This window comes from Balearica regulorum, chromosome 9 (assembly GCF_011004875.1).
Source record: "Balearica regulorum gibbericeps isolate bBalReg1 chromosome 9, bBalReg1.pri, whole genome shotgun sequence".
Classification (NCBI taxonomy): Eukaryota; Metazoa; Chordata; class Aves; order Gruiformes; family Gruidae; genus Balearica; species Balearica regulorum.
In genome coordinates, this window is record NC_046192.1 from 4,861,464 (window position 1) to 4,888,783 (window position 27,320).

Here is a 27,320-nt window from a genome sequence, read left to right on the forward strand (position 1 = left end):
ATTTTAATTTAGACTGAAGATAGTAATTTTCTTATAACCGATTAAAGCCTTTCAGTGTAACAAAAAATATTGAAGACTTTTTACAGTGTGAAGAAAAAACTCGACTGTATAGCACAGAAAGCATCTGACTTTAGCAGCAAAAGCTGTATCACTTGCACATATGGAACACTGAGCAGAATTAATGAATGTTTCCCCTCAGTGGTAAAGTGTGTGTGTATCAGTTAATTTTCCCTATGTTTTTAAAACATCAATCACATACTCTATGGTATCTACCTTAACAGAAATTTGCTCCTCTTTTTCCTGACCTTCCCTCTCTTCCTCTGTTTTGATCTATGTTCTCTGTTTGAATGACTATTTTTTCCATGCCTGCTTTTAAGGAAGAAATAAAATCCTCTTTCTTTCAAGTAAGACATAGGCTATCTTTTTCTTATGCACTCTTTTCTTATTCATGGCACTTTTCCTCTCCACTGTTGACATCCCTCTTCATTATCTGTTACTCCGCTAAGGTGCTTCTCCTTGTTCCCACTTTTTGCATTAATAGTACCTGCTTTGGTCCCTCTTCTGAAAAACCTTTGTTCTCTCCTCCTTTCCTTATCTCAGACGATGAAATGGAAAGTACAGTGTTCAGCTGTATTCCACTGTTTTCCTTGTCTGAGCTATGTGTAGTTGAAGGCTTAGACCCGAAATAGTCTTTTCTGTAGGATTGTGCTGCTGCTTTCCCCAGTTATTGTGCTTTCTGCATTAGCCCTTTCAGGAGGGAATAGGATAGGCCAGTCTGTTCACAAATGGTAGTCACAATGCTGTTGTAGACATGCAGGAATTGAGGTCCTGTTTTGTAAATAATCGTTTATTTCTTTGTGTATTTTGAAACAGGAGAATTGTGGCATGTCTGTGTGTAATGGAAAAATCTATATCCTTGGTGGAAGACGAGAAAATGGTGAAGCCACAGACACTATTCTTTGTTATGACCCTGCAACGGGCATTATCACAGGAGTAGCAGCCATGCCCAGGCCAGTATCGTATCACGGCTGTGTGACGATTCATAGATATAATGAAAAAGGCTTTAAACTGTAATTTTCTTCTTCAAAAAAGAAGATGGCATGAATGCATCCAGCGGTCTGCTGCAAGACAGGCTTTTTAAAGATTCCTGAAATGGGAAAATGCCCTTTCCCTACCTAAGTGTCATATAAAATTATATCCTGTGCCTTTACAAAAAGGGGTTAATTTAACTTTAAAAACAAGTCTACAAATCTATCCAGTAACCAGAGTTCAGTTATATCTGCTACAGGCTCTGATACGAGAGCAGTAGTAGTACATTGTACTAGTGTTCAGAAAGTTTGCCCTATGTGTGATCAGCAGTTAAAATCTTGGAAGCTTTTTGGGGAAAGTGCCTTAATAAGCATTTGTGCCTGTGTCCTAAGAAGTGGTATCTGCAAGGTATTTCAGGTTCTGCTAATTGGAAAAACACATAGGCAAGTAAATTCCAAAGAATCATCTAGGTTAAATTACCTACAATTAAAAAAAGCTTATATAATTATAATCCATATGCACAGCATTCTTACAAGCAGATTACTTGGTTTAACCAAGTAGGTTTTATGTCAGATCATGTGTGGTTTGCATTAAAAAAACAAAACAAAAAAAAACCCCAACAAAACAATCTACATAGGACAAATATTAGAATCTTTGAGGAATGCTTTTTTTCTAAGAGAGAAACTGGTTGTTTAGTGAGCCACTGCAACACACTGCAGTGACAATCGTGTATCTTACCACTATGGGCCTTATTCATAGTGTTGCTGAATGTTTATCAGAGTACAAGACTATATGACCTGGAAAACTAGTGACCACTGGAGTGTAGGTGTGCATCTATGAAGCAGATTGAGTCCCAGTTCTTAACTTTTTGAATAGTGTTGCTGAAGTCTGAAAGTTACTGGGTTCACTCTTCGCTTACTGCGAAGTATCTCTGAACAAGGAATAAAGGATGATGAACTCTGGGTTCTTCTGCTTTTCTGAATGACATTGTAAATTACCTGATGATAGAGGCAGGGACTTAGGTTACACCCTACAGCTTATCAGTCGGTCTTTTGTATATCTCATCTGCATAGATGGCAGAGTACCCACCAAGTATTTCTTGGCCTTTCTTCAGACAATCACTTACTCCAGCACGGTTAAACTACTGTATAAGCTGCTTGGCCACAGATTAAAGAAGTTCTGAAAAGGTCCCTCTTCTCACCAGAAAGGTATCTGTGGACCTGTCCATGTAGCCATATGAGGTAACTCCTACATAACATGTTTTGAAGTCTAGGAAGCGCCTGTATTTTGACCCTTTTTGGGTTTGGTGGTGGTTGTTTTTTTTCTTTAGTAAGGGTATTTTTTAAGTCCTCCCTAGATTTCTATACTAGGTCTTTTTTATTTCCAGTACACAGTTTATAGTTGAGGCACAAGTTCATAAAAACCTGAAATAGCACTTGAGAGTTGGAAAATGAATAGGATTGTCTGTGTACCAATTTCCTGTTAATCACCAAAAACCTCAGGAACTGCCTTTCAAAGGAATTCTGAGGACAGCAGCCAGTAGGGAAGTTGGTCAGTGCCAGAGCAGGAAAAAACCACCATAAGGCCCCTGCAGAGACAGCCCTGGCCTCAGGGTTCTGGTCTCCGTGCTTGCTCAGGAGGGTGAAAACAAGCACCATCTCTGGAACGTCGTTTGTTCCACTGGACTTTCTTCATCTGTTTTCCCAGAGTATTTAATGAGATGGAAATTCTGACCCTCGGTGAAACTATGCCAAACTGGGAGTCATCATTTTCAGTAACATACGGTCATGACTTTTAAAGAACACTGGGAGCTGCACTTTGTGATGCATTAACTTGTAACCTCAGGAAAGGACACAAATTTCAGTTTCTGGCTGAATACCAAACACTGCTTTGTATATGTTAAGAATACTGATAAAATACAAATCTCTGCATATCAGTAATGTAATTAGGAAGTCAGTCCCCAAGCATGTACGTTCACATTGCCCTAAAAAGAAAGTCCCTCAGTAGCATAAGAGAAATGAATCGGATAAATTAATCCTTTTCTAAGTTCCTTGTGTTTCTGCTCACTAAGTGTTAATTTGAAAAGGTAATTTCAGTACCTGTGAATAAGGTCTGTTGATAGCAATGGTAATTGCCCAGTAACTGATATTATATACTAATACTGTATAAAACTTGTGCCATCATTGTAAATGAAAATGTAAAAAAATTACAGGAGCACTTCATTAGAGATGCAATTTGAAAAATGTCTCCTTTCCTTTGATTTCCTTCTTGTTTGTATTAAGACTTGTAATGTTGATTGTCATGCTAAACTGTTTTAAAACATTCTTTATTCTGTAGGTGTAGAACAATGTCATTTATGTATAAGTATCTTTAAATCTGTGTTTATAATACTGCACTACTCTGTAAATAGTAAGATACTGCTTTCTATGGTTTTGAATATTCATTTTATAGTTTAGTTGTCTTTTTCGTAAAAATTTTACTGTTACCTATTATTTTGAAAATGACGGTGTTTAATGAACCAGTAAATGCAGAAATGTAGATGTAGAAGAAAACTTCTGCTTACAGTTCTTGAGAACCGGTATTCAATGCTGAACAGTTACATGTGTGGAGTGTCGGTAAAATGGCAGTTAATCATGCAATGATTTCCTTAAAACAAGCGGTAAACTTTTTTTGCTTATTGACTCTATAAATAATTTGCACTTTTGGCCTGCTCTGTTACAATAATTATTTTTTGATGTACTAAAAAAGAACAATTAACTTTGGTTTAATGAAAACGTACCATTTTTCTAGAAGGATGCCTTAATTTGGAAGTCGCATTCCTGAGCCACCTGTTCTCCAATGCATTTCACTTAGGTGTAGATGAATTCAAAGATTTAAACTCTCACTATTACACATATCTGGCTGCTTGCAGTTTACAGGCTTCAGCAGCAAGTCGGAGGTTTTTTGGTCTCAACTAGGAGAGAAAGCTATTAATGTTGTCTAATATAATCAAAAGATTGCTGTCATTAATGGTAATAGGTTTGGCAGCTCCAAAGCAGACACCTGCACAAAGATGCAACTTCAGTCTCACCATACATGGGAAGAGGGCTCAAGTATTTCCAAAGTCACATCTAAAAAATTCTAAGAGTTGTCTAATATTTCACTCCACTAAACAGATAAGTACCTTTAAAGTGTTTCACTCTTCAAAAGAAATGAGAGTACATGTTTTCCTTCTGCATTTTGATGTCCACTTCATGAGTTACATCCTTCTGTTCTTAGCAATATGATGTTAATTGAAAAGAAGTTGATGCTTCCTTGCAGCCTGGCTTCAAGAAGGTTCTGAATAGCCAACTTCAGTACTGCATACTGTGCAGCCTGTAGCCTTCCACTTTTAGGTGTACCATGCATTTCCTCATTTTACAGCCATCAAGCATGTAGCATTGCCTGGTAATCGTTTAGTTTTACCTGTAGGTTCCCTTCTTGGCAATGCTTAAGTAGGCATCATTTGTGGGATCTCTTCCATTTGTACCACCAGATGATTCATTTTATGGTCTGTGCCCAATATGTGTGGTGAGGATTAGGCACTGTGCTTTCTATGCAAGCACCAAGTGTCCAGAGTTGTACTGTTGGTTTTTTATTTTAATTGGCACCAATGCAGTTCTCATCAAAGATTGCTTTTGTTTCTAAGAGGAGGTGCTCACCGTGACAGAGATTCCAAGAGGAAGCTTTGGTCACTTGTGCTTGAGAGCAAGCATACTGCTGACTGCGCCAGCTACTTCCTCAAAATAGCCGAGTTCACTGCGTTATCTTAGATAATTGCTCAATTTATCCTGCTTTTGTTTTGAGCTGCAAGGACAAAAAAAGCAGCAGTCCTGCTCCCTGCGTGACTTCAGGTTTCCCTCCTGCCGAAGGCATGGTGGTGTGCTGGAGCTGTTCACTCTTAGCAGGTAGGCAGAGCTGCGAACTTAGCCTAGCTCCATAGAGATGAGAAACTCCTGGAGCGGCGGTGAGAGATGGCAGGAGGAAACGCAGCGCATTTGGTGCTCGTGCATTTGGCTGGGCTTGCTGAAACAAAGACATGCTGGATGCTCTTAACTTTGCAATTCCAGATGCTGAAACTCAGGTGGTAAAAATACTTCATGTTGGTCAACTCACTGAACTCAGTTGGAGTGATAAAGATGCTGTCTTCTAGTGGCAATGTTCAAGAAAGCCAAAGGCTCATTTTTCCTAACTGCCCAACTAGGCAAGTATATGTGGTTGTCTTTGTTCTACCACTGAAGATGGCAAAATTCAAGAGCATTGAGAAACTCACATGACTTGATCACTGTGAGGCAAAATGAATGTTTTCATCTGAATGTAGTCTTGTGCACACAGGCAAGTACAAATTTAATGGTTTGTTGTGTCTGGTTAAAAAATCTGAGCAATATATACTCAGAAAAGGAGTCTACAAGTTCAGATGAGATTTTTAAGCAGAAATGTGCTATCTGATTGGGGGCCAACCAGTGATTCTTTTAAACACGTCTAGCACACAAGGTTCCCGAGTGTTGAATTTCATTTCAGGTGTCATTAATAAAAATGCATCTCGCTGTCACTTTATCCTGACTGTGTCAGTGCTGTGAGCATTGCTACAAAATGGCAGCCTCCTTCCAACCCCAAACCAGATGTGTCAATCGCCTGTTCTCTGCATGCTGGCCTTGCATCAGCTGTCTTCCGTAACTAACAATACACATAAGTTATCAGGGCTATATACTTTGAGTAACGAACATTACTGTCTAAGAACTCTATTTACAGGAACATTGCTTTTTTTCTGCTGTAGTGCTCCGGTCTATGCTCAGATGTTTGTGCGCACGTCTGTGCGCGTGAATAATTTTGTGATCATTTTCTGATAATGCTGTTGTAAGTAATGCACATAAAAGCCCCTCTGTACAGCATGTTGATAATGTAATTATGGCTTACTTTGTATTATTAGTTCCAAAGAAAATAATGTGTGTTGATTTTGAAAATGCCTGTGCCTTGAATTCACCTATATTTTTATCTGTTGTGAAAGCTTGGATTACTTTTCCCAGTTTATTAGGATCAGTCTTACTCTCCAGACTGTTAATATCCTTCTAAAAGAAATAAATCTTGCCATTCATTAACTAAAATAGTTAAATCTCCTGTTTAGAATATGCCTAGAATGCTTCCATTATTGCAATGCTATGGCAGATTTAATCTAGGGAAATCAGTATTTGTTTTTTTCCTGTTCTTTGTTTCCAGCATTCCTCAGTGACAAAGGACTGGAGTTTAATCTTTGACTTCCTGTCCTTAACATGTACAGTTTTTTGTTTTAGTCAGTAGCCTCTATGATATTTCTGAACACTCTGACTTGTTGGTCATGAACCTCTTGTTCAATATACGCAATATGAAGCAATAATATGGTGCAGCATGGCAATAAGAAATCAAGAGACTTGAATGTAATGTACTATTACTAATTTCATCTGTGTAAATAAATGGTGGACCTATGAGTCATTCTGCTTTTGGTGCACCTGTAGCAATTTGGAGTCAGATTAATAGGAGCTACTTGGCCATAGAGAGTTTACCTCCTGAACTGTTATTCATATGATATTTTATCTTCACCTGAAATCATGTTTTGATTTTCCTTTTTTGCTGAGGAAAACAGCAGTTCATGTTATTCCTTGCCAGTTCCTTTATTTACTGAAACATAAAAGGCATAGTTCTGCGAAGAGCTGATCTTGTCCTCAAGAACAACCTGGTGCAGCACAACTGACACTTGAACAAAAAAAAAAAGTGCAGACCACTTACTGTGTGCCAGAGTCAGTGTAACGTTATCTTGCATATAACATTAAGGTCCTCAGATTGTGCTGATGGTAGGAAAGTGATTTTGTAATGTAGCGCAATTGCAATAACACCTGTTATATTTAAATATATTTCTTGCATAATTCTTTGAAAGTTTTTTAAAGTTCAATGTACCTAATAAACATTTGCCTTTTGATTAGTTCACTGCGTTTTATTTAGTTTATGAGAAGTTCCAGGGTGGGGCTTGGTGCAAGGAGGAAACTCCTTCCTCTTTTCTTCTGGGCCATTTAACTTGTTGGATTCTGCCCCTTTGCAGTCTCTGTATCCATCGATCCCTTCTTACGTCTCCCAGTCTAGGTGTTTTCCCTGTTCAACTTTCTGTCCTCAACATGGAACTTACTAGTGACGTGAATAAAAGCAAGCTGGAGGCTGTGCAGAAGAGTAAACTTAAAACTGGAAAAATTATAAAGCAGGAGGGTGGGATGTGAAATACTGGTTAGTCCTGGGTTTTGCAATGGGAAAAGGATGCGAATGGACTTGGGAGAGAAAACCAACACATGAAATCAGGAAAAGGTAACACAATGCTAAGAAGGTGACTGGCAACAATACAGGTTGGAAAGAATCTCATAGAAAGTTTATTCTCCTAAAATTAGCTACTACTTGGCCCTCTCAAGGTCCTACTTGGCAGGGTAAAGGCTCAGACTGATACAAAGAAAGTATTTGGTTTAATACCCCATTTTTAAAGATCATATCCATCTTTCCTGTATTTTCTAGTGGAATACTAGCTGTACTCCTGACCCTCTTGTCCATAATCTACATTCTGGATCCCAGACTCAACTTGCCCTTCATGTAATCCTAGTCTTGCCGCCTTCTCAAAACCATTTCTTTTAGGTATTGTGGCAGTCAAATACAGCTTCCGCAGCTTTGCCCTGTGGCCCACTGAGATCTAACCTGTATCACAAGTCTACTCCGTGTGGTGTATTCAGATGTGGGGTGTTCTGGCTACACCCAAAATAAGACTGTACGTTGTACTACTGAGACACATAGTGGTTTTCAAACATGAAATAAAATTTGGCAAGCCAACAGCGTCTGCTGCAGTTCTACAGTGTGGCTGGGCTCGTTTACAGCAACCAAGTGGCTCTTGCTGCGGTGCCAAAAGTAAGTTACAACCCAGTTCAATGCTTGCAGAAGTTTACTTTCCTGAAAGAAATGCCATTGCCTGAAAGGGAATCCACAGACTGCAAAGCAATGGAAATATTTTTGAGGGCTGGAAGTCCATCTTAAGATATTTTAAGTCTTAAAAATAGTCAACTGGCAGCAATATTTTAACGACAGCCCCTTCTTCTTCTTTCTATTAAGCAGGAAAAAGGAAGAAAATAAAATTGAACTACATTATATACATACTTTTCCTGATGAGCATGACACAAATTCAAGTATACGAACAGTCTCAATCGATTTGCCATAGTTCACGTTTGGTGCTTGGTAAGAACTCAGAAAGCTGTCGCAGTAGTGGTCCTGGAATCAGAAAAAAAAGGACTTTAAGGGCTAATCCTTGAACATTCAGTATACGCTTGCTAATTAGTGGCCTCAAATACTTTTGCAAATACACATATGAGCAGGACATTTACGCTGGTTAGCAGCTCCCTGCACGAACCCATGGGACTACCACAGACAAAAGCACTATTTGCCGTTAGCCTCACCTGACAGAGGTATTACAGTCTGGCCAAAACCAAACTGAGGTATTAACTATGCTAATTTGGACAATTTTAGCTCCAATTTGAGAGGCTATGAAGTACAGTGAGTAGTAAGTATGGTATAAGATTTTTTTTTAAGGCTATTTTTTGTGAGATCAGTGCAAGAACTCCCTTCGGTGGGCCTTGTGTGCACAACAGGTAAGGGCAGGCCGGGGCCGCCATCCCGGTCGTGAGGTGACACGGTGCATCTTGCGTCTCAGTCAGCCAGTGCCTCATTTTCTTGTTTGTTTGGTTTTGGGGGGGGGGTTTTTTGGTTTTTTTGCTAATCATCATCACTGATTATCTTCTGTATTAAAATGTCTTCCTCAAATTTTATTACTTCATAAAATAAGGTTGCTTCAGACAATAAATCAGAATTAGACCCATATGTCAATATACCTAAGCAGAGACACGACAGCGTCGCTAATCTCGGGGTTTTGTGGTGTTGAGGGCAAATCAGCGCCCACAAACCGCTCGTTACCGCGGGAGAGAGGCGCGGCCGGGTCTCCGCAGCGGCAGCGACCCCGGTTCGGCCGCCTTCCCCTGAGGGCCGCTCCTTCCTCCGCTCGGGGCCCGGTGGGTGAGGGCCCGGCCCGCCCTCCGCCTACCCGCCGAGGCGGCACCTGCCCGCGGCAGCAGGTGCGGACCTCCCCCCCCACACACCCCGGGGGGCGGTCGCCGGCGCCGCCCCACCCCTTCGCCGCTGTCCGCCTGCGCGGGCCCCGCCCCAGCCGCTGACGGGCAGGCAGGCGCACGGCCCTGCGCTCATGGCGGCGGCGGCGCTGCTGGCGGCGGCGGCGGGACGGGGCGGCGGGGACCGGCGCTGAGCGCCCCGGGGCGGCGGGCGGGGGCGGCCGGTGCAGGCGGCGGCGGCGGCGGCGGCGGGGCTGGGCGGCGCGCGGCAGAGCGCGGGTGAGCGGCGGGGGAGGGGGAGGAGCGCGCGGCCGCGGCGGCGGCTTTGTGTGCGCGGGCGGGGGGAGGGGAGCGGCGCCGGCCGCGCACGTGGGCTCGGCCGCGCGGGCACTGCCCCGCCCCCGGCGGCCCCGGGGTATCCCGGCACCGCCCCGGGCCCGGCCCTGCCGCCCCGCGGCTCCCTGGAGCGCCGCGCCTGGCGCGGCCTCGGCTTCACCTCACGCCTGCGGGTCCTGCTCCGCGGCGGCGGGAAGGCGGGGGGGAGCCGGGGCCGCCGTCCCTGCCGGGCGCGGGCGGGCAGTGCTGCGCCCGGGGCGGTGGGGACGCGCTGCCCCTTCCCGCGGGAAGGGTCCTGGCTCGGGTTAAGCAGCTTTCAGAGGCGGAGGGGCCGCGCCTGGCGCGGTGTGTTACCCCGCTCGGGGAAGCCACGGCTCCAGCAGCCCAGCGAGGGCGTGGGTTAGCGCGGAGGCGCCTGTGCCCGGCCGCCGCTGCGGGCCGGGTCGGTCGCGGGGCCCCGGCGTCTCCCCGCGTGTTTGGGGTGCGGATCGTTGGAGCTCCCGGCTGCGTTCCCCCGTCCGAGGTGGCGGTGCCTGTGCTGAGGGAACCCCGGCCCTCCGCGGGCACCACGGGGGCAGAGCTGGGTCCGTGTCCTTTGCTCTTTCGGGAGGTCCCCCCTGTGACTCCCACGGCTGTAGGAGAAGGTCTGAAACCTGGCCAGAAGGTCGCTGTGGGTGATGTTAATGCTGGTGTTTTTCCTTTTGGTGGGGCAGTGGAGCGAACATGTCTGGGATCAAGAGAGTAATCGTGGAGAAGGACCCTGACTATGAGGAGATCACCGTCACGCTTCCCAACAAGCGTCACAAAGCAGCCGAGCAGTCAGGTAGGAGCTGTCTGAACTGAAGGGATCTCATCCCGAGTGGGATTAGAAATGCTATGGATGTGCACACAAACAGGTCAGAAAAGGACCAGAGTAGGAGCTAAGGGGTCAAAGGGCAGAAATAGAGCAAGGAGCTAGCGATACCTCTGTGTAGCCTAGCGAAGATGTAATTGTCCTACATGGAGCCATTTCCACCAGCTGGCTGAACTGAGCTTCAGTAAGGCAGGAGGATGCAGACTTTGGCGTGTGATAACAGCTAGAGCACAAGCTCTGCAAGGCCCCAGCCGAGCGCTTTGGTTCCTCTGGCTTGCTGAATTATTTGCCAGTGCGTCTTCCCAGCAGTTACCCATACTGCGATGTGCTCCAGCCTGCTGCGCATCTCTTTTGCAGTTGAAGTCTGCTTCCAGAAAGATTGGCAGTTTACATTTTGGGGGATCCAGGTCCCAATACTGCACGGGGGGTGGGGGGGAGAAATCCATGACCCTGCAGTGGGATTAAAAGAAATCTGTGACTCTGCGGTAGGTAGACTGGCTCTTAGAAGATGACAGATGTTTGCAAGAGTAGGCAGATAAAGTGAAATGGAGCAGCATAGAAGGGGGTAAGTCAGGGAGAAGGAGGGGGCTTTGAAAGATGCAGAGGAGGAGGAGGAGGAGCAGCTTACCCGACCGAAGGAAAGGTGGATAAAGAAGTGTAGTGGAGAGGGTAGCTGGATGAGTAGGTTTGCATTTGGCATGCTCAGATACGCTTGCTTTGGGAGCCAGCCTGTTGGCTGGGTGCCTATGACAGGTTGCAGTCGTCTGTGGGCAAATGAGAGTAGAGCTTCTTGCCCCTGGGACAGGGAGTAGGCTAGTGATTTTTGGCATCGTGCAGCTAGCGAGAGGATCGTGATGGGAGGAGCTGACGAACAGGGAGATGAGAAAACTGAAGCTGGCTGTGGGATCTGAAGGAGATCCAGGAACAGAGCAGGATGCTGGAGCTGCCAGTTGGAGAGGGACAGATGATGGCTTCGTGGGTGATGTTTTGGAGGACAGCGTAGAGCTGGACAAGTCTGAGGAGACTGAACTCTGGGCTCAGTGTGCTGCTGGGCAGGTCATGGCTGCCAGGTCCGGTCGGGGCTCTGACAGTGGAGCTGGCCGTGGCAGAAGAGCGTCGCCACTCCCGGCTGCCTGCCCTGCCCTGCCCTGCCCGCCTGCCAGAAGTCGCCACCCTCTGTGGTGGAATGTCCTGGTGACCGCAGGCAGGTTTTTAATCCGCTTCTGAAACAACTTCTTAGAAGGTCTTAACAGTTAGCAGGCAAAGTCTCAGGGCCTTGGAACACTGTCCTTGCCAAAGTGAACTTTCTGTTCAGGTGACTCCTCCACATTGGCTTCTTTCTTCTTCCCATGGAAGATCTCCAAGTTTTGATAGAAGAATTTCTTAAGTATACAAATTTCACTAACACAATCTTAATTAGGGACTGTGGTTGACGCTAAGCTGGGAAAAATATGAAAATAAAGTGTTCTTAAAAGCCTCTGTAATACAACCACAAATCCTAAAGTGCTTTAATTGTCATAATGCTGGTGTTGCATGGCATCAGTCTTGGGAAGAAGCAGTTGTCCCTGTCTGAACTGTACATCTCATACCTTAATCTGTTCAGGTTTATTTTAAGTGTAGCCTTACATGTGAATTTCCTAGGCACCATGTTCATTGTTTGAGGAAAATTATATCCCTCTGTTTTTTAATTTTGCATTACTCATGCAGTTTTAACCATAATCCTGTTTTAATGTAGGCTTGAACTATTTCTGGTCCTAAAATATATATACACAGATATCTGGAAATAAGTAAAAATATTTAGGATACCCCTGTTGTAAATAGAGCATCAGTTGCTTTACTCCTGTTGTACCTGATACCTGTAAACCTGTACTGTTTACAGACAGTAAAATTATGTATGCTAGCTGGAACATCCCAGCAAAGTTTTGATTTGCTTTTGATTTCTTTATTCTTTCTATTGGGATATTAGAAACCTCTTTAAACAGATATGTACCCTTTAGTCAAACAAATGCTTCCTCTGAAGCTCAAAACAAAGTCTTGGTGCTGTGGCCTCCTATTCGATGTAGAAACAATGTGAGATTTTTTTCAGAGGAACCCAGGCTGTTTCTCTGATCTTCTTTGCAGTGGGGTCACTACTTCTGACACAGGCTGGAGGACCTTTTCCAGGCTTTCTTCTAGAAGTATAATTCCTGCTTTTCCAAGTTCTTGCTTAGAACTTACTAAAAACAGATGTTGTTTGACCCTCCCCGATATAATGGAGATGACTTAAGGGAAGGGCAATATTAAAGTCTACGGTAGGTGTAGAACAAAAAGAATTAGTCTTCCTATGTTTATACATGTTCTAGAAAAACACAGTAAGATGCCAATTTAGTTCTAAGCCATTAGTTTGCAGTAAGGTATTCACACAGTTTGAAATATTAAACTACATGCTTTCCACTAAGATTAATAAACTCCTGCTGAAAGGCTAAAATATTTTGACTGCTGTGCTGGAAGAGGATTTTGTAAGGGGTAGACCAGCTTTCAATAATGTAGTTTCCTTTGTGGGTAATAAAAGGCTTGTAGGCACTCCAGAGCAGGCTGCACTTCATGCCAGTGCTGAACGTATAAAGTATTAGTTTGCCTTATTATTGCTGCATGCTGTGGTGTAAATTTCCTGGATGTGAATTGGGCCAAAGAGAGCAGAAAAATGTACATAGTGTTCCAACGTACTCCTGCGCAATCGCAGCGGTAACTGCACTTGGCCATAGCTCATTGGAGTTTTCCTTTTTCTGTTTACAGCTTTGCGGAGACAGAAGTAAACAAACCGGTCCTGTTCTTCCCATCTTCTGTTATTTATCATCTCAGACCTAAAAAGGAGAAAATAGCCCTCCACGTGAACCAGCTTTTAAAAATACATGTGGTTTTTGTTAAGACAAATTGCTTTCTTTTGCAGAAAAAGGATCCTTCCCTTTTTTTTGTGTGTGCTGAACGTATTATCCCTTCACTTCTCACTTCATAATGATTTCTGATCTTTAATTTTTCAAACAGAGCCTAAGAAATAGAAATATAAACACTTCCTTCTTTTTTTTTTCCACGTGTGGCCTTGTGCAGCTCGAGATGTTGCTGTTCAGAAGATTGAGACAATTATAAAAGAACAGTTTGCAGTCGAAATGAAGAGTAAAGAACACGAAATTGAAGTTATAGATCAGGTATAAAGGTTTTATTCTTAAAAATACGTAAGATCCTGGTGTATCGGCGTTCGGGGATATTGCTCCAGTGGTTATCCATTACTGTATGTTACCTCTTCTTTCTATAGCGCCTGATTGAAGCAAGAAGGATGATGGATAAGCTGCGTGCCTGTATTGTGGCTAACTATTACGCATCTGCCGGTCTCCTTAAAGCTGGAGAGGTAAAAATTACTTTGGAAATAATAAGACTTTAGGGAATATTTGCTGGGGAAGATGTGTAGTTCACTGACTATTCAACTGACGTTTGGTTTTGAGATGCGGTTTTCTGAAATGGTGGAATACGATCTGCAGATGGGATGGTAGTGGGAGAGGAGACCTGTGCATCACTCAGCAGCTGAGAAGTCATTAGCAGCACTTAGTTCTGGTTTCTGAAATACTCTGCACTTTTTTTTCATCCGTTCTTGCATGAGAGCACCTTGCTTCTCACACACCACACAGTTTGTCCTTGCAGAGCCCTGGAAAGTGGGGAACATGTTTTCCCATTTCACAGGAGGAAAGTGAAAGCAGATGGATTTTGAAGCTTCTCAGGGGGAAAAAAAAGTAAAAATCAAGATTTCTTGGATCTCAGGCAGTGCCATGAAACCGTCCTCCCTTTTCCGTGGCAGCCAGTCTGTTAATGGTTTGGTGAATGGACTGATGGCAGCAGTAAAGCAGGAGATAAATTGAAGAGATATCACATAGAGATTAAAAATTCACAAGGAGATTAAAAAAACACCCAAACCCTACTAGTTAAACCCCAGTTCTGAGCACTCTTAACAGACTGGTAATCACAGGTTCTTCATGACTCATGCAGTCTCCCAGCTGACTTGCAGTTCACTACCAGTTTGGGTATTTTAGTTGCCATCAGTTCAGGGAGTTGATCTGATTTCCAGTAGAGAGTTGATTTTTGAAAACTGTAGATGGATGCTGTAAACCTAGGCTTCGCTCTAGACTCTTCCTGCTACTGCTGTTTTCTTACGGTGATTTCCAGAAGACTTGGAGGGGAGTAAAAACAAAAAGGTCCAGCTTGTTTTTTCCCTCACTGAACTTGACTTGAGCAACCTGGAGTTGAGAAGGATTATGGTAGGAGGCTTGGAGATCCCTTCTCCCCTCTTGATTTTTGTGTAGGCGGCTGAAGAATGTGAGCTGGGTTCTGGTCTTTGAAAATGTTTTTATCTGGTGTCACCATGTGTCAGCAAGAGCTTGCACTGTCCCTTGTTCTTTACTTGGTTTGCCATGCAGGCTGTTTGCTTTTTCCTTGCTGATTTTCACACTTGCCAGAAATAATAACTTTTGTCATTGTTTCAAAGTGTTCACAAAACTTACTGGTGCGTCCTTGCTTTGTTTAGCTTCCCTGTAGTTTTTATGAGCTTATGGCTACTGTAACTGCATCTTCGATTGCATTTTTAATTTTTTCTGAAAGTCCTGATTTGCATGCAGGCTAAATCAGTTGTCTTTTTATTTTTAAATTGTTACTGGTTTCAGTTTTCTTTGTTGTCAGTTTTTAATGTGTGGTTAATGTATGTTTGACTCAGTTGGCAGGGAATGATTGTCTTGCTTTTGCTTCTGGTAGAATGGGAGTCTTTGTAGTTTAATTCTGAACTTCTAGGAAGATGATTTGCAAATTCCTAACGTGTTCTCCTAAATATAAACAGTTCTTCAACCTACTGCTGCTGTGTTTTTGAGGCTTGTAATTCTGTATGATTACAGTTTATTACATTTTCCCACAAATTAGTGGACAAGGTGTTGGTCAGTTTACTTGACTAGAGGTAAAAAAGAAAAAAAGGTTCTTGGTGCTGGTTTGTTTTCTTTTCTGGGTTTTTTGGTCATGATGTGTGTGCGTTCCTGCTGTTGGATATGTGGATATAACTCTTAAGCGTTCTTGAGCAGCTAATTGAGAGTTGGTAATTGCTTTGCTCACGTACCTAATGGACATTGGAAAGAAAGTTCTCAAATGAACCTCCAAAGTCCAAGGTGGATCAGCGTTTAACTCTGCTCCTGCTACCACCTCTCGAGGGCAGTTCTGCTGCTCTGTAGTAGCGCTGGTATCTGTCCCCATGCCACCCTCTCCATCACATTGGCAGAAGTTTGGATCAGGGAACTTGAAGTGGATTTAAAATAACCCTGCAAAGGAAAAAGAAGCTCCAACCAAAACCAACCAACCAAAGAAAAATCTCAAATCAGTCTCTTGATTTGTTTTTCTTTATGACCTGCTCACTCCCCCTGAACAATTGTGCCAGCCTGGCTGATCCAGGTGCTTCAGGCAGAGAAGGAGAAAGCTGCTTTCAGCTGGTACTGCCTGCAAGAAAAGCTGTCAGTGCAACTCTAGTGTGAATGTGTGGCTTCAGGAGCTGGAGTGAGCTTATCTCTTGGTGCTCTGCTGCTGGCAGAAGGGTGTTTCTGTTGCCTTCAGTTGGTTCATCATCAAACCAAGGTGGCAGGGAGGACTGATGGCTGGGAGAAGTGGCTGAGGGACACTTGCTTTGAATGACGGGTGTTTTCCTTGCTATTTCTGAGGTTAAAAGCAAATGCAGGAAAAAAATACGTTGGTCCTTTGTCATGGTAATGAAAAAAACCAAAAGATATTTAAACACACACACACCAGCCCCGTTTTCCCCCTTGCAGGTTTAGGAGGATCTAAGATTAGCTCTGATGTGTCCATTTTGAGGAAAGTTTGCAAGCATGCCTAAGCACATTATTCTTTATCCTCTGTTAAGCTTTGGGAGCGGACAGGGTGCTAATATGTGTACCTTGCCTCATGGGCATTGGCAGTACTGCCAGTCAGTATCAAAACTGAAGATCCCGATGCATTTACATACCCTGCTTGCCTGCAGAAATTGGGCAGCTGTGGTCTTTTGTACGGTATAAGACTGTAGGTGTCTGTGCAGGAAGGGAAACTGTTGTTTTGAAAGGGAGAGTAGGCTGCGGTCCTCCTTTCCAAAACCAGGTGAGTTTCTGAGATCAGAAGGTCTAAAGGAACAGATTCAATTTGGGATCCTGTTTCTGTAGAACTGGGCATATGTTTTTCCTGCAAGGCAGCTGATTAAATATTTGCTCGCTCTTCATACATTGACTTTTTGCTCTGCTTCTGGCACAGCTTTGTTTTTATCTGGGCTGCAGGGAAATAGTGACGGATCTGCCTGACCTCTTTGTTGCAGGGGACCAGGTCATGTGATGCAACAATTCTTAATCACCCTTCAATCAAGAAATTCTTGGAATCACCCTCCAGATCGTCGTCTCCAGCTAACCAGGGCTCAGACACTCCATCTGCCAACCACTCCGAGAGTGACTCGCTCTCTCAGCACAATGACTTTCTCCTGGACAAGGACAGTGGCAACTTGGACGCAGACGAGCGGCTGACAAACAGCCTGGACCAGAGACAGAGCAGAAATACTGGCCGGGTAAAGTAAAACTCGAGTGATGGTCAAGTTGTTGGAGGTGTGTGCTCTGTCTGGACTCAGTGCTGGCACCAGGAGCTCTTCATGTTTTCACCTACCTTGCTGAAGATGTGTTTCTTACCCTCTCCAACTGCTTGCTCCCACTCTCTCAGCCTGGCTTTGCTGTAAGGCTAACTGAAGTATATGTAACTTGGGTAACTCCTCTTAACTCAGTCTTGCCCAGCAGAGAGGTCAGTCAGGCAGCAGTGATAGCGTTCGTGTTAGCCCAGTTATCTTCCACGGCCTTGGTTGATAGCCTCTGGGGAAGAAGGTGTTTCACAGCTTGAGCAAAGGCTTTTGCTCTGCAGATGGAAGTCAGGTCAGGAAGGGTAGAGCCTGGAGAGAAGAGCAAGATATGTCGTTCCCAGCAGTGTTTATAAGAAGCAGTGCTGCTGCCTGGCCCTGGGTCCCCATGGGGACTGCATTGCTTAGAGTGGTTGAACCACTGGAGTTTGTGGTTTGGCCTCCTCAGCAGCCTGTGGAGAAAACATGGTGATGTGGTGGATTGGCTCACCCTGGGAGCGTGAGCTGGTAGAGCCTGGGTGCGTAGTTTGCGTTGTTTTTGTCTTGGCTAATATCACTGTTTGCTTAAGTGAACCAGACTGACCGAGGTTAAAAATACCTTCTTTCATTGTTCCCCCATGCTTTTTTCTGAGTTATTCTTGACCTGAGTCCATTCCCTTTATGGCTCGCTGTGCAGCTACAGAAATGCTTCACCTGTCGGCTGCAGTTAGTGCCACCGGGGAGGCTCTCTCACTGGCTGCAGGTGAAATGCAGCTTGCTAGGTGAGATGAAACTCTTTCCTTTCAGTTCCTTTAAGCCGTTGGGCCTGCCAGAGGAGTACAGCCTCAAACCCAAACCAGAGATGGATATATCTCATCGCATAGTTGTTCTGCAGCTGAACAAGTTGCGATAATATGTGGCAGAAAAAGCAATGATTCTGCCTCCATTGAGCAGTGTGAGACCCTTGATAACAGGGCTGCAGTTTGCTGAAACTGTGTAGGATCCGTAGCAGAAGGCAGGTAAACACTATATAATGTGGACTCACTTATATCGTAACCCACCAGACCGATATAACTTGTTTCTGCACTGGTGGCGCTGATGGAGCAGTTGTATTGCTTGAGTGTAGCGTGTTGGTACGTCTTTGACCAACATGGCCTGTGGCCCAGAGGTGGCTGAGGGAATGACGAGGAGCAGGAGCCATCCCAGCCTTCTGTGGCTCCTTGCTGCAGTTTGGGGCATCACTGACTTAACAGAGGAGGTGTAGCTGTTCCTAGTGAATCCACGGCTCCTCACGCTGGCCCTCGTCTGACGAGTGCTCAGTGGAGTACCCTCCAGGGAGCTGCGGCACAAACGCTGTTGTTCGTGAGAGGATGTCAGTCTCTTATTCTCTGAACAGCCTCCTTACCCAGCAGAGTCGTAGAAAAGCCTCTCAGTCCCATGTAAACGACAGTGCAGCCTAAGCTGGCACTGTGGGTGATGATGTCGTCGTAAGCCCAGCCTCAGTTCTTCACCGTGAAGCAATGCAGGAGTCCCTCAAAGCAGCAGAAACTGGGAATGAGAAAGATTTAGATTTTCAGAAGCCACTCATAGGAAATTTAGCTTTATTTCTGGTTAGCGACCAGCATGATGCCACTCTAGCAGTGCTTGATGTTTTTTAGATAGTGCAGTGGCAGTGCTTTTGAAACCCAAGCTGAAATCATGGCTCAGATCCATGGTATGTTGCATAATGTATGCTCAGTTAAGCCATGCAGTGTACACTTGGCTAGGTAGTATATCATTGCTGTGTGCCTGAGTTGCTTAAACGTGCCTAGATAGCAATTTGAGTATTTTTAGGGATGATTCATTGTTGGCGTCTCATTTAACTATGCGGGTTTACTTTTTTTAACAACAAAATGATGTTTTAAGAGGAATGTTTGGTTTTTTGTTTGCCTTTTTTTTTTTCTTCCCCTACCCTCAGGACAGTTCGGGTGTTTCAAACTCTCAAAAACCAGGACAACGAAATGCCGGACTGTCAAATGATGAAACTTCACGGCTTTATGTGAAGAAAACGATTGTGGTTGGCAACGTCTCCAAGTTAGTATCCACAGTCTGATGGATGGGCCTTTTTTTCAGGATCACATGGAATAGGAGGTTAAAAATAGGAGGTTAAAATTAGGAGACAAATAAAATTGCTAGGCTGTCACAATGTGAGATGTTGCCCTTGAATAACCAGTGTACCCAAGGCTGCCCTCCTCGAGTGTCTGCATGAGTTTTTCTGTGGGAGGAACAGGCGTTTTAGTAGTTGGGGCTGTTTGGGGTTTTTTGTGTGTGTATATATATATTTGGAGGTTTTAAGATCTGTTTCTTTCAAGGGGAGTCTTTCAGCCTTTTCTGACCAATTAGAAATCCCAAGTTTTTCCATGAAAATTTGGAAAAGCCACTTGTCCTAATGGCTAATTCAGTGGGTTCACAGGGACAATGTGTTGGGTTTTTTTTAAACAAAAAAAAACCAAAACAAACCACCATAATGAGGAAAATTGTGAAAGTCCAGCATAGTCTGAAGAAAGTAATTTGTACAGTTTTGGGGGTTTTTCTGTTTGGTTTGATTTTTTTTTTTTTTTTAAATTAAGACAAGTAAATATACATAACTTTTGAACTTTGAGGAAATTAGTGAAGAAAGGCATTTATTTTATGGAGAAGCCCAGGTTTTAACTCTCTACCCTTACACTACTCAAGTTAGTCTTTTCCTCTGGCGCAGAAAGTAGCAAACACTTGCTGATGAGACTTAGGGCGTTAGAAACGCGTCTTGAAAATCTACCTAAGCCTGGACCTGGAACCAAGTGTTGACTATGAAGCTTCTTAAAAATTTATAAGAATAGTTATCTTTTGTTGCTGATGATCTGGAGTGATTTGACTTCTTAATATCTCAGAAAAGAGGGGGAAGGGGATTTGTCAATAGTAGAATGTTAAAATTAAGCCTAATTAAGAAGTAAATGTTTAAATGGACAGATTTCATATAGCAGTTGTACACTAAAGTTGAGGAAACGTCTTAGAAGCATAGAGTAGATTATGGGATCTGTATCTGTTTCTGGAGTTCTTCTGAAGAGCTGGATGAACTGTCAGAGTAAGGAATAATGAGCAGAACCATACAGGGCACGAGATGACATTGGCATTTTACCATCTCTAATTTTTTTACCTAATCTTTCCTGAGATACTTTTTGTGCTATTTATCTATTTGGGATTTTTATCTTGTGTTTGTTTTTAATTTCTTTGCCAGATACATTCCCCCTGACAAGAGAGAAGAAAACGATCAGTCAACCCATAAATGGATGGTGTATGTCCGAGGCTCTCGGAGAGAACCCAGCATAAATCACTTTGTCAAGAAAGTTTGGTTCTTCCTCCATCCCAGTTACAAACCTAATGACCTGGTAGAAGTGAGGTAATAAGGAATTATTCCAGTCATTATTCCAGTCTTTATGTTTGCCAGGCTTACTATGCCAAGTTTCTTAGAAAGTTAGCAGCTTTTCTTGGTTTTGTATTCCATGTCTGTCTGTAACCTCTGGCTTGGCTTGACTTACTCCAAAATAACAGTAAAAATAAATTAGTTCTTATGTGGCAAATGTGCCCAATGGATTTTTTTTTAATTTTCCTACTGGAAAAAAAACATTTAATTTTTGCATTTCATGTTATTCATGTGAGTTTGTACATCTCTTGTATGCCTTACGCTGTCTGCTGTGCAGGTTAGACTTCCATTGTTAAAAGAGGTGTTGTCTACCTCCCACCCTGTCCGGTGTGGAAAAGAAAGAGGAGTCTCAGAAAGCTCTTTTGCCCTTAGCTTTAGTGATACATGTGCATTTGGGCAAGAAGTTTTATCCATTTCCCAAATACTGTGGTGAGATCAGTGGCGTTGGCTGCACGCTTGAAGGAATTTCCCATCAGTGTAATGGTGCTACAGAAGCAGGGCAGCTTCTCTGTCCTCTCCCAAACCCCCCAAAGCTGTGACTCTGAGATCAGCGGGGTCGATTCTCTGTTGGCTGCTGCAGGGAAATGCCCTGTCAGTCTTCCATTCTCGCTCCTTTGGACAAGGCAGCGGGAAGATGCCTTCAAACTACTTTGCATCTTCCCGAAGAAATTATTCTCCATGGGCCGTTCAGCTGCCTGCCTGGATGAAGGTGGGGAGACTGCCTAGGTACAGAATGGCAACTTAATTCTCACAAAATTAAACTGAATGAAAGGCAACTCCAGAAAGGTATATTTGAGATAAAGGTGTTGGTGAGGCTCACTGATGTTTCTGAGAAGGCAACCCTGAGCAGGATGAAAGCAAACTCCTTTGTATTTCTTGTATAACATACTAAATTACACTTGACTGCTGTATTTTTGTGCCTTTCTCAGTTTCCAGTATCTGATGTCAATGCTGTTTGTCTTCTGTTTTAATCCCGGCTAGTTAATTGATTTCTTCTTGTTGCACAGTCCTGGTCATTGTAGTGAACACTAATGTTCTGGACTAAAAATAGCCTTTAAGCCTCTTGTGTTTTGTTTCGTTGCAAAACTACATTTGGGATTTACAATAAGCTGAGATACAAACAAAGTAATGGTAAATGTTAGAGATAAATGTGTTATATGAAGCGTGTGTGTTCTTGCTACTAGTTAGGGAATAGCAGAAAGTGATTGCAAAATGCTGCATTGAAAATTCACCTTGCAGCTGTGTCCTAGGAGTTGACTTGGGGTTTTTTGAAACAAGTATTTTTCATTTGGCATTACACAGCCTTCCCCCCCACCCCCAAAGATGCACGTTTCCTGTCTTCTTTTATTCAACAGTGTTTTACATTTTCTTCCCTGTCCCCTTGTGCAAAATAAAACTGTGGTTTCAGCTGTCCAAAGCCATAAAATTATCATTTCTGTGATTGCATTCTCTCTGTGGTGAAGAGGAGGCCTGAAGATAGCTTTAGTTGTCAGTTAGAAAAGCAGCCTTTGGCTTTCTGAAAAAGAGGTAGGTGAAAGCTATACCACTTCTGCATCCAAAATGTGAATCACCGTTTGTTTCCAGAGAACCTCCGTTTCACCTCACCAGGAGAGGCTGGGGAGAATTCCCTGTGAGAGTCCAGATACACTTCAAGGATAGCCAGAACAAGAGGATTGACATCATACACAATTTGAAGGTATTTGAACAAAATATTTGAGAGAAAGGCAATTAAATAAGCTCTCCTGCATAATCTAGAGAAGAGGGTCTGCTTGTGTATGTGCTTCTGCCCCTCTCTGTTGTGTGTATGTCCTGCTGGTTATTTGCACACGAATAGTTGAGCTGGAGAATCAGAACAGATCCAGGAATGCCTCTTACCTTGGCTATATTGAAGGCGATGCTGTAGCCAAGGAACCCAGCCTTGCAGAAGCTGGAACTGATACTGCTCAGAGCAGCAAAGCATTTACCTGTTTTTTCCCCGCAGTTTGAGATTTTTATCATGCTCTCACTGGCTCTAATTTGACAGGGTGTTGCAGGGCTATCTTTCTGTTGGTAAAGTCATTGCTGTATCTGTTCTGTTCCTTCAGCACTTGCGCGTTTTAGCTAGGGGTTATCTCTGTTGGTAGAGTGGACAGGGAGGAGCTGAGATTCCCCATTTGTTCCTTGTTCCTTTTGAAAAGAGCTTTCTTTTTCAACTCATCCACCTGTCCTGTCACACTCAATAGGATTTATAGTATGCAGCAGTCCTGCAAAACTAGGCCATTGCCCTTGTTTTCCTTTTAATTAGTAGTCCCTAGTGTTAGTGGAATTAAGTCCTGAGCTGGTTTAGTTTCCTGTTTCTTTGAGCAACATGATTAGTTTTATTTAAACCCTGCCTGCATTAATGAATTTCCTGCTAATGTAGATACCTCATTGCAACCCCAAATACAGACAGTAGAGAAGGTTGGAAATGTTCCCCTGGAACTTAGGGACACTTAATGCAGATGATAAGTAAAATATATTTGGAGAGATAGAAGTTGAGGAGAAATTGGTAACAGTTTGATGGACGTTGTGCAGAAAAGGAAGCCCAGCCTACAGAAGGAAACTGATCCAGTCTGTGGCACACAAGAACTCAAATCAGCAAATCTTTGCTGTTTGTATAGTGAGCCTGTGGCAGCTGTGAGGCGATGTGAGTGAGCCGAGCTCTCCTCCATGGCTGGCAGCCCATCTGCCACCGAGCTCCGGGGCACCAGGATCCTGGCAAACCCAGCTCTATACGTATGTTAATAGATGCCTCTGGGATTTTCTGCCTCTTCATCAGCTGATAATTCAGTGTAAACAGTTATTTCATGAAAAGTTTAGTGCAAACATAGCCTTTGTGCTGGTTAGTTTAAATCTCTTTGATTTCCCCCCCCCCCCTTATTGTTTCCTTATATTGACTTCAGGAATAAAAAAGAATGCTCCTCAAAGGCTCCTCTTAGGTTGAAATAATAATTGCCCCATCCCTGGAAACATTCAAGGTCAGGTTGCATGGGGCTTTGAGCAACCTGATGTAGTTGAAGATGTCCCTGCTCTAGGGACATGTATGTTGGCCTAGATGACCTTTAAAGGTCTGTTCCAACCCAAACCATTCTATGATTGTATCCCCCCAACAATCTCATTTCATTCAGCTTTTTTTCTCCTTTCTACTTTAGGGCAGGCTTTGGGTTGTGGTTGGTTTTTTTGCAGGTGAGAGGGTACTAAACAGAGCACACAGATTTCGAGTAGCCTCGAAATATTTGATATGCTGCTGCTCAACTTAGATAAATTCAACCCCTTTCAAACAAATTGTATTGTAAATTCTAGCTAATATATGGCTTTGCCCTGGTTAATACAAATGTATTGTTTTACCTAGTTGGACAGGACCTACACAGGCTTGCAGACGCTTGGCGCAGAAACGGTGAGTCAGTGGGTCATGGGATGGATGTTGTACTTTGATTCCATTGAGGATATTTAAAAAGAAAAAGATACACGGGACTTGGTACAGACCCATTTGATTTCACAATTTCTGGAATGTAGATTTTGCTCTCTTGTTAAATTATTATGACACCTTGTCACTATTCATGACAACAGTCATTTTTTCTCCTTTCCAGTTCAGGGGAGACTGTTTCCAGCTCTTCTTTCATAAAGAACTCAACTTGTGCTACAGTTTTAATTTTTGTTTCTTTGTGGAGCTTCTGGTACCAATGTCTTGATTTGCATTCTGATGTGCTGGAGATCTCATACATTAAGTTAAAGGGATCACCCAACTATCCTGCTGGAATTTTGCAGTGTATTAAGTACTTCTAGGTTTCTGTGTCTGTCAAGATTCAGTATCTTCATGGAAAATGAACTCTTAAAACTTAAAATAAAATAAATGAATTAATAACTCATAGTTTGCTCTGTCTGTAAAGGTTTTTTTGGTATTATTTTCCCCTTGCTGTACTGTAGTGAATGGAAATTTTTATGGTGAAATTGCATTACTTCAGCTTTTCAGTCTGTGGAGAAAACATTAGTGTGAGATGTCTACTACTGTGATTAAAGAACACTTTTGAAGAGCAGCTAATGTGTGTTTCTCAAAGCCTTATCAAAAAAGGCAAGCTGCAGTTTTTTGCCTGTCCCTAAGGGGGTATGCAGTCCTTTCCTTAGTGTGATGCTTGGAGCTGGGCTCTGTATTCCATACAGTGTTCACTATTCGGATTTCCCCACAGACCGAGAAATGTGCTATTTTACCGTGGTGGTTAAATGTTGCAAGATTTTTATCTTAGCTCAGGTGCTGTTGGACCTGTGGGAAGTCTCCCCGAAACAAACGGAAGTTTTTTGCAGAGGTGGGGGGAGGAGAGGGAGACGTTTCTAGACATCAAAATAAAAAGAAAAGGCATAGTTGTTTTCACTTATTATATCTTTACCTAGCTACCAAATACTAATGTCATCCTTTCTCCTATTTCTGGAAGGTAGTGGATGTGGAGCTACATAGGCATTCCCTTGGTGAGGAGTATCTCTTCTCCCAGTCTTCGGAGTCTGACCTTTCTGACGTTCCTACATCTTTACCGCTGCCGTTGAGTATCCCAGCACCAGTCAAAGCTTCTTCGCCAATTAAACAGTTGCGGGACTCCAGCCCAGATGCTTCTGCGGACAAAGGTAAAGCGAATGGATATCGGTGAAATTCAAGTTCTTGGAACTTCAGCTCTTCTGGACACCTCCTCTTAATTGCTCTTTTGGCTTAAAGGTTGCCAGTGCTTCCTGTTCCTTCATCACCCCAGATGATTATTTCCTCAATGTACTCTGAAATGCAATTCAGAAATTGTTTTGGTTTGGGGGGGTTTTGTTGTTTGTTGGTTGGTTTTTGGTTTGGGTTTTTTTGGTTTTTTTTTTCCAAATCTGGAGTTTGTGAGTGGGCTCTGTTTTGCTAAATGTAGTGAATATGGAGCCCTATGCAGCGGATGTAGTTGGAAAAGAGGTTGTTGAATAGCAGTTGTAGTTTTGTTCCTGGCAGACAGTTTTCAGAGGGTTTTTTAGGTTTCTAAATGTTTTGGTAACTGTGTGTAGATTTAAAGAATTGGTCTAGTGGTGTGTTCAGTTATAGACATTGGTGCCTGACATGAGTTAGCTGTGGGAGAAAAAAAAAAAGACTACATAACTGTCGTGTTGAAAATAGAAAGCGACAAAGACGTAGTGCACGTTTGTCCAAGGGATGGCATCTGTGCACGTCATGGTCTCGTTCTGACCTTCCCCTGCAAGATCAGGAAACGCAGCACCCATTGTAGTGGGCCAGCAGTTGATGCCTTAGGATCATTTGAGTTGCCTGAAGCAAGCTAGCACTGGCCAGTTGGGCACACTGTTCTGATTTTTAGTTTGTGTGAAGTTGGAAAAATGGTGCCTCTGTTAGCATTTAGCTTTATTTTCTGAAATACATGGTGTCAAGGCTTGCATGATAGACTGTGGTTCACTGGGCTGAGAAACAAGGGTGTCTTTTATGGTGTACACATTTTAGTGTGAGAAACTTGCTGGAAACAGCAACTTTATATTTCAAAAGATGGTCACATGCAACATGGTCTGATGCCTTTCTTGATTTATCCTGACACTCCTGTGCTCAAGGAATGGCTTTCAGCTGGTGTCTTGCATGGTGCGCTTTCTGGTAGGTGCCGTAATGCCACTGGCAGTGTTCTGGCTCAGCGAGAAGAATGTCCACTGTTTGTGCCGTGTGTTCTTGTGGCCAAAAAAGGAGAAACACAACTGAATTTTAAATGCTTTTTGTTCAAACAGGAGGATATGCAGCACCTTTAGGTGAGCAGTGTTGCAGAAAACAGGGAGGGATTAAACCTGTGTCTTTCTTACACAGTGGCTTCTCTCATCAGCTCCAGGTTAATTGATCTCCTTCTGCGTTAGGTAAGGTGGATTCCTTAGCCCAGGTCAAAAGGCAGTAGGTGGTCTCCTTGTGCTCTTACTCCAAAAAATGCACTGCGAGATTCTCTGCAAAGGAGAGTCAGCCTTAGTCCTGTGGACCCCTAACTGAGGACACTTGAAACTACCAGCAGGTTTTGGTCAATGGAAGGGTCGTTCCAAGAAAATGTGTTAGAAGTGGCTGATCGCCTGCCACAGCTGAACAGGCTGTACACAGTAGCGTTTTATTCTTCTGTTCAGGGACAAATCCAACAGGCTTGCACAGGAGGAACCCCCTACCCCACTTTCTCCCCGTTCAGCGCTGCCCATCACTTGCTTTTCCTTCCTTCCTTCGAGGGCGTGTTTGTCATACCTGAGTTTTGTTTGTGTAGAGAAGCACAGTAAGGAATTAGATGTCTCAGCCTAAGAACTATTTCTCTTCTTTTCCCTGTTTTAATCAGGATTCCCTGGGAATGCTGAAACCGAAAGACATGCCACGTTTTATTCCCTGCCATCTTCGATAGAACGGACTCCCACCAAGTTAGCCACACAGAAAGTTGCCTTTGGCTCTCATGGAAATTCAGCTTTTCAACCCATTGCAGCTAGCTGTAAAATAGTGCCTCAAGGTCAGAGTCCAAGCCCTGCAGAGTCGCCAGGAAAATCCTTCCAGCCTATCACCATGAGTTGCAAGATTGTATCAGGTGAATGTTAGTTTACCTATCCGAGTGCTTCACCCTGGAAAACAAGAGAGTGAACCAGTTGGACTTGTTTTGTGTCCTTCCCCTGATTTCCTACCAATGTTTGAACGTCAGTCAGTAGGAAGCTCTAGAATAAGGAGCTAAACGCACTTCTTAATGTTCAAGGGAAAAAAATACAAGTGTGAAATGCTTCACATCAGATCAAAAGCAGGATGAGATCTGTTTTCTCCCTGTTCACCAATGCTTTTAAGTATGAAAATGATAGTCTTTAATGGACTGCTATCCCCAGAAAAGCCCAGGC

At 43.5% G+C, this 27,320-nt stretch overlaps 2 protein-coding genes and 1 long non-coding RNA gene across 24 annotated transcripts in view; 2 read left to right on the plus strand and 1 right to left on the minus strand.

Annotated features, from left to right (window-relative positions):
* Positions 1 to 7,003, plus strand: part of KLHL24 (kelch like family member 24) — a 30,490-nt gene extending 23,487 nt beyond the window's left edge. For all 12 annotated transcript variants that reach the window (XM_075760901.1, XM_075760895.1, XM_075760896.1 and 9 more), the window contains one exon: positions 874 to 7,003. In XM_075760901.1, the coding sequence (XP_075617016.1) occupies positions 874 to 1,074 (201 nt within the window). In that variant the 3' untranslated portion in view covers positions 1,075 to 7,003. The remainder of the gene's footprint in view (positions 1 to 873) is intronic.
* On the minus strand, positions 2,343 to 8,970 carry LOC142602897 (uncharacterized). Its single transcript, XR_012836723.1, has 2 exons — positions 8,937 to 8,970; positions 2,343 to 8,319 (listed from the first exon to the last, which is right to left on the minus strand). It is a non-coding gene; the product is annotated as an uncharacterized LOC142602897 (long non-coding RNA).
* A 460-nt stretch (positions 8,971 to 9,430) lies between these two features.
* Positions 9,431 to 27,320, plus strand: part of YEATS2 (YEATS domain containing 2) — a 47,970-nt gene continuing 30,080 nt past the window's right edge. For 2 of the 11 annotated variants that reach the window (XM_075760881.1, XM_075760883.1), the window contains exons 1-10: positions 9,716 to 10,329; positions 13,447 to 13,544; positions 13,652 to 13,744; positions 16,721 to 16,963; positions 18,960 to 19,075; positions 20,259 to 20,420; positions 22,029 to 22,140; positions 23,815 to 23,859; positions 24,893 to 25,079; positions 26,783 to 27,022. In XM_075760881.1, the coding sequence (XP_075616996.1) occupies positions 10,230 to 10,329; positions 13,447 to 13,544; positions 13,652 to 13,744; positions 16,721 to 16,963; positions 18,960 to 19,075; positions 20,259 to 20,420; positions 22,029 to 22,140; positions 23,815 to 23,859; positions 24,893 to 25,079; positions 26,783 to 27,022 (1,396 nt within the window). In that variant the 5' untranslated portion in view covers positions 9,716 to 10,229. Of the gene's footprint in view, positions 9,450 to 9,594; positions 9,680 to 9,713; positions 10,330 to 13,446; positions 13,545 to 13,651; positions 13,745 to 16,720; positions 16,964 to 18,959; positions 19,076 to 20,258; positions 20,421 to 22,028; positions 22,141 to 23,814; positions 23,860 to 24,892; positions 25,080 to 26,782; positions 27,023 to 27,320 lie in introns of those variants that run through there. The other 9 variants (XM_075760880.1, XM_075760882.1, XM_075760884.1 and 6 more) reach the window with 7 other exon arrangements.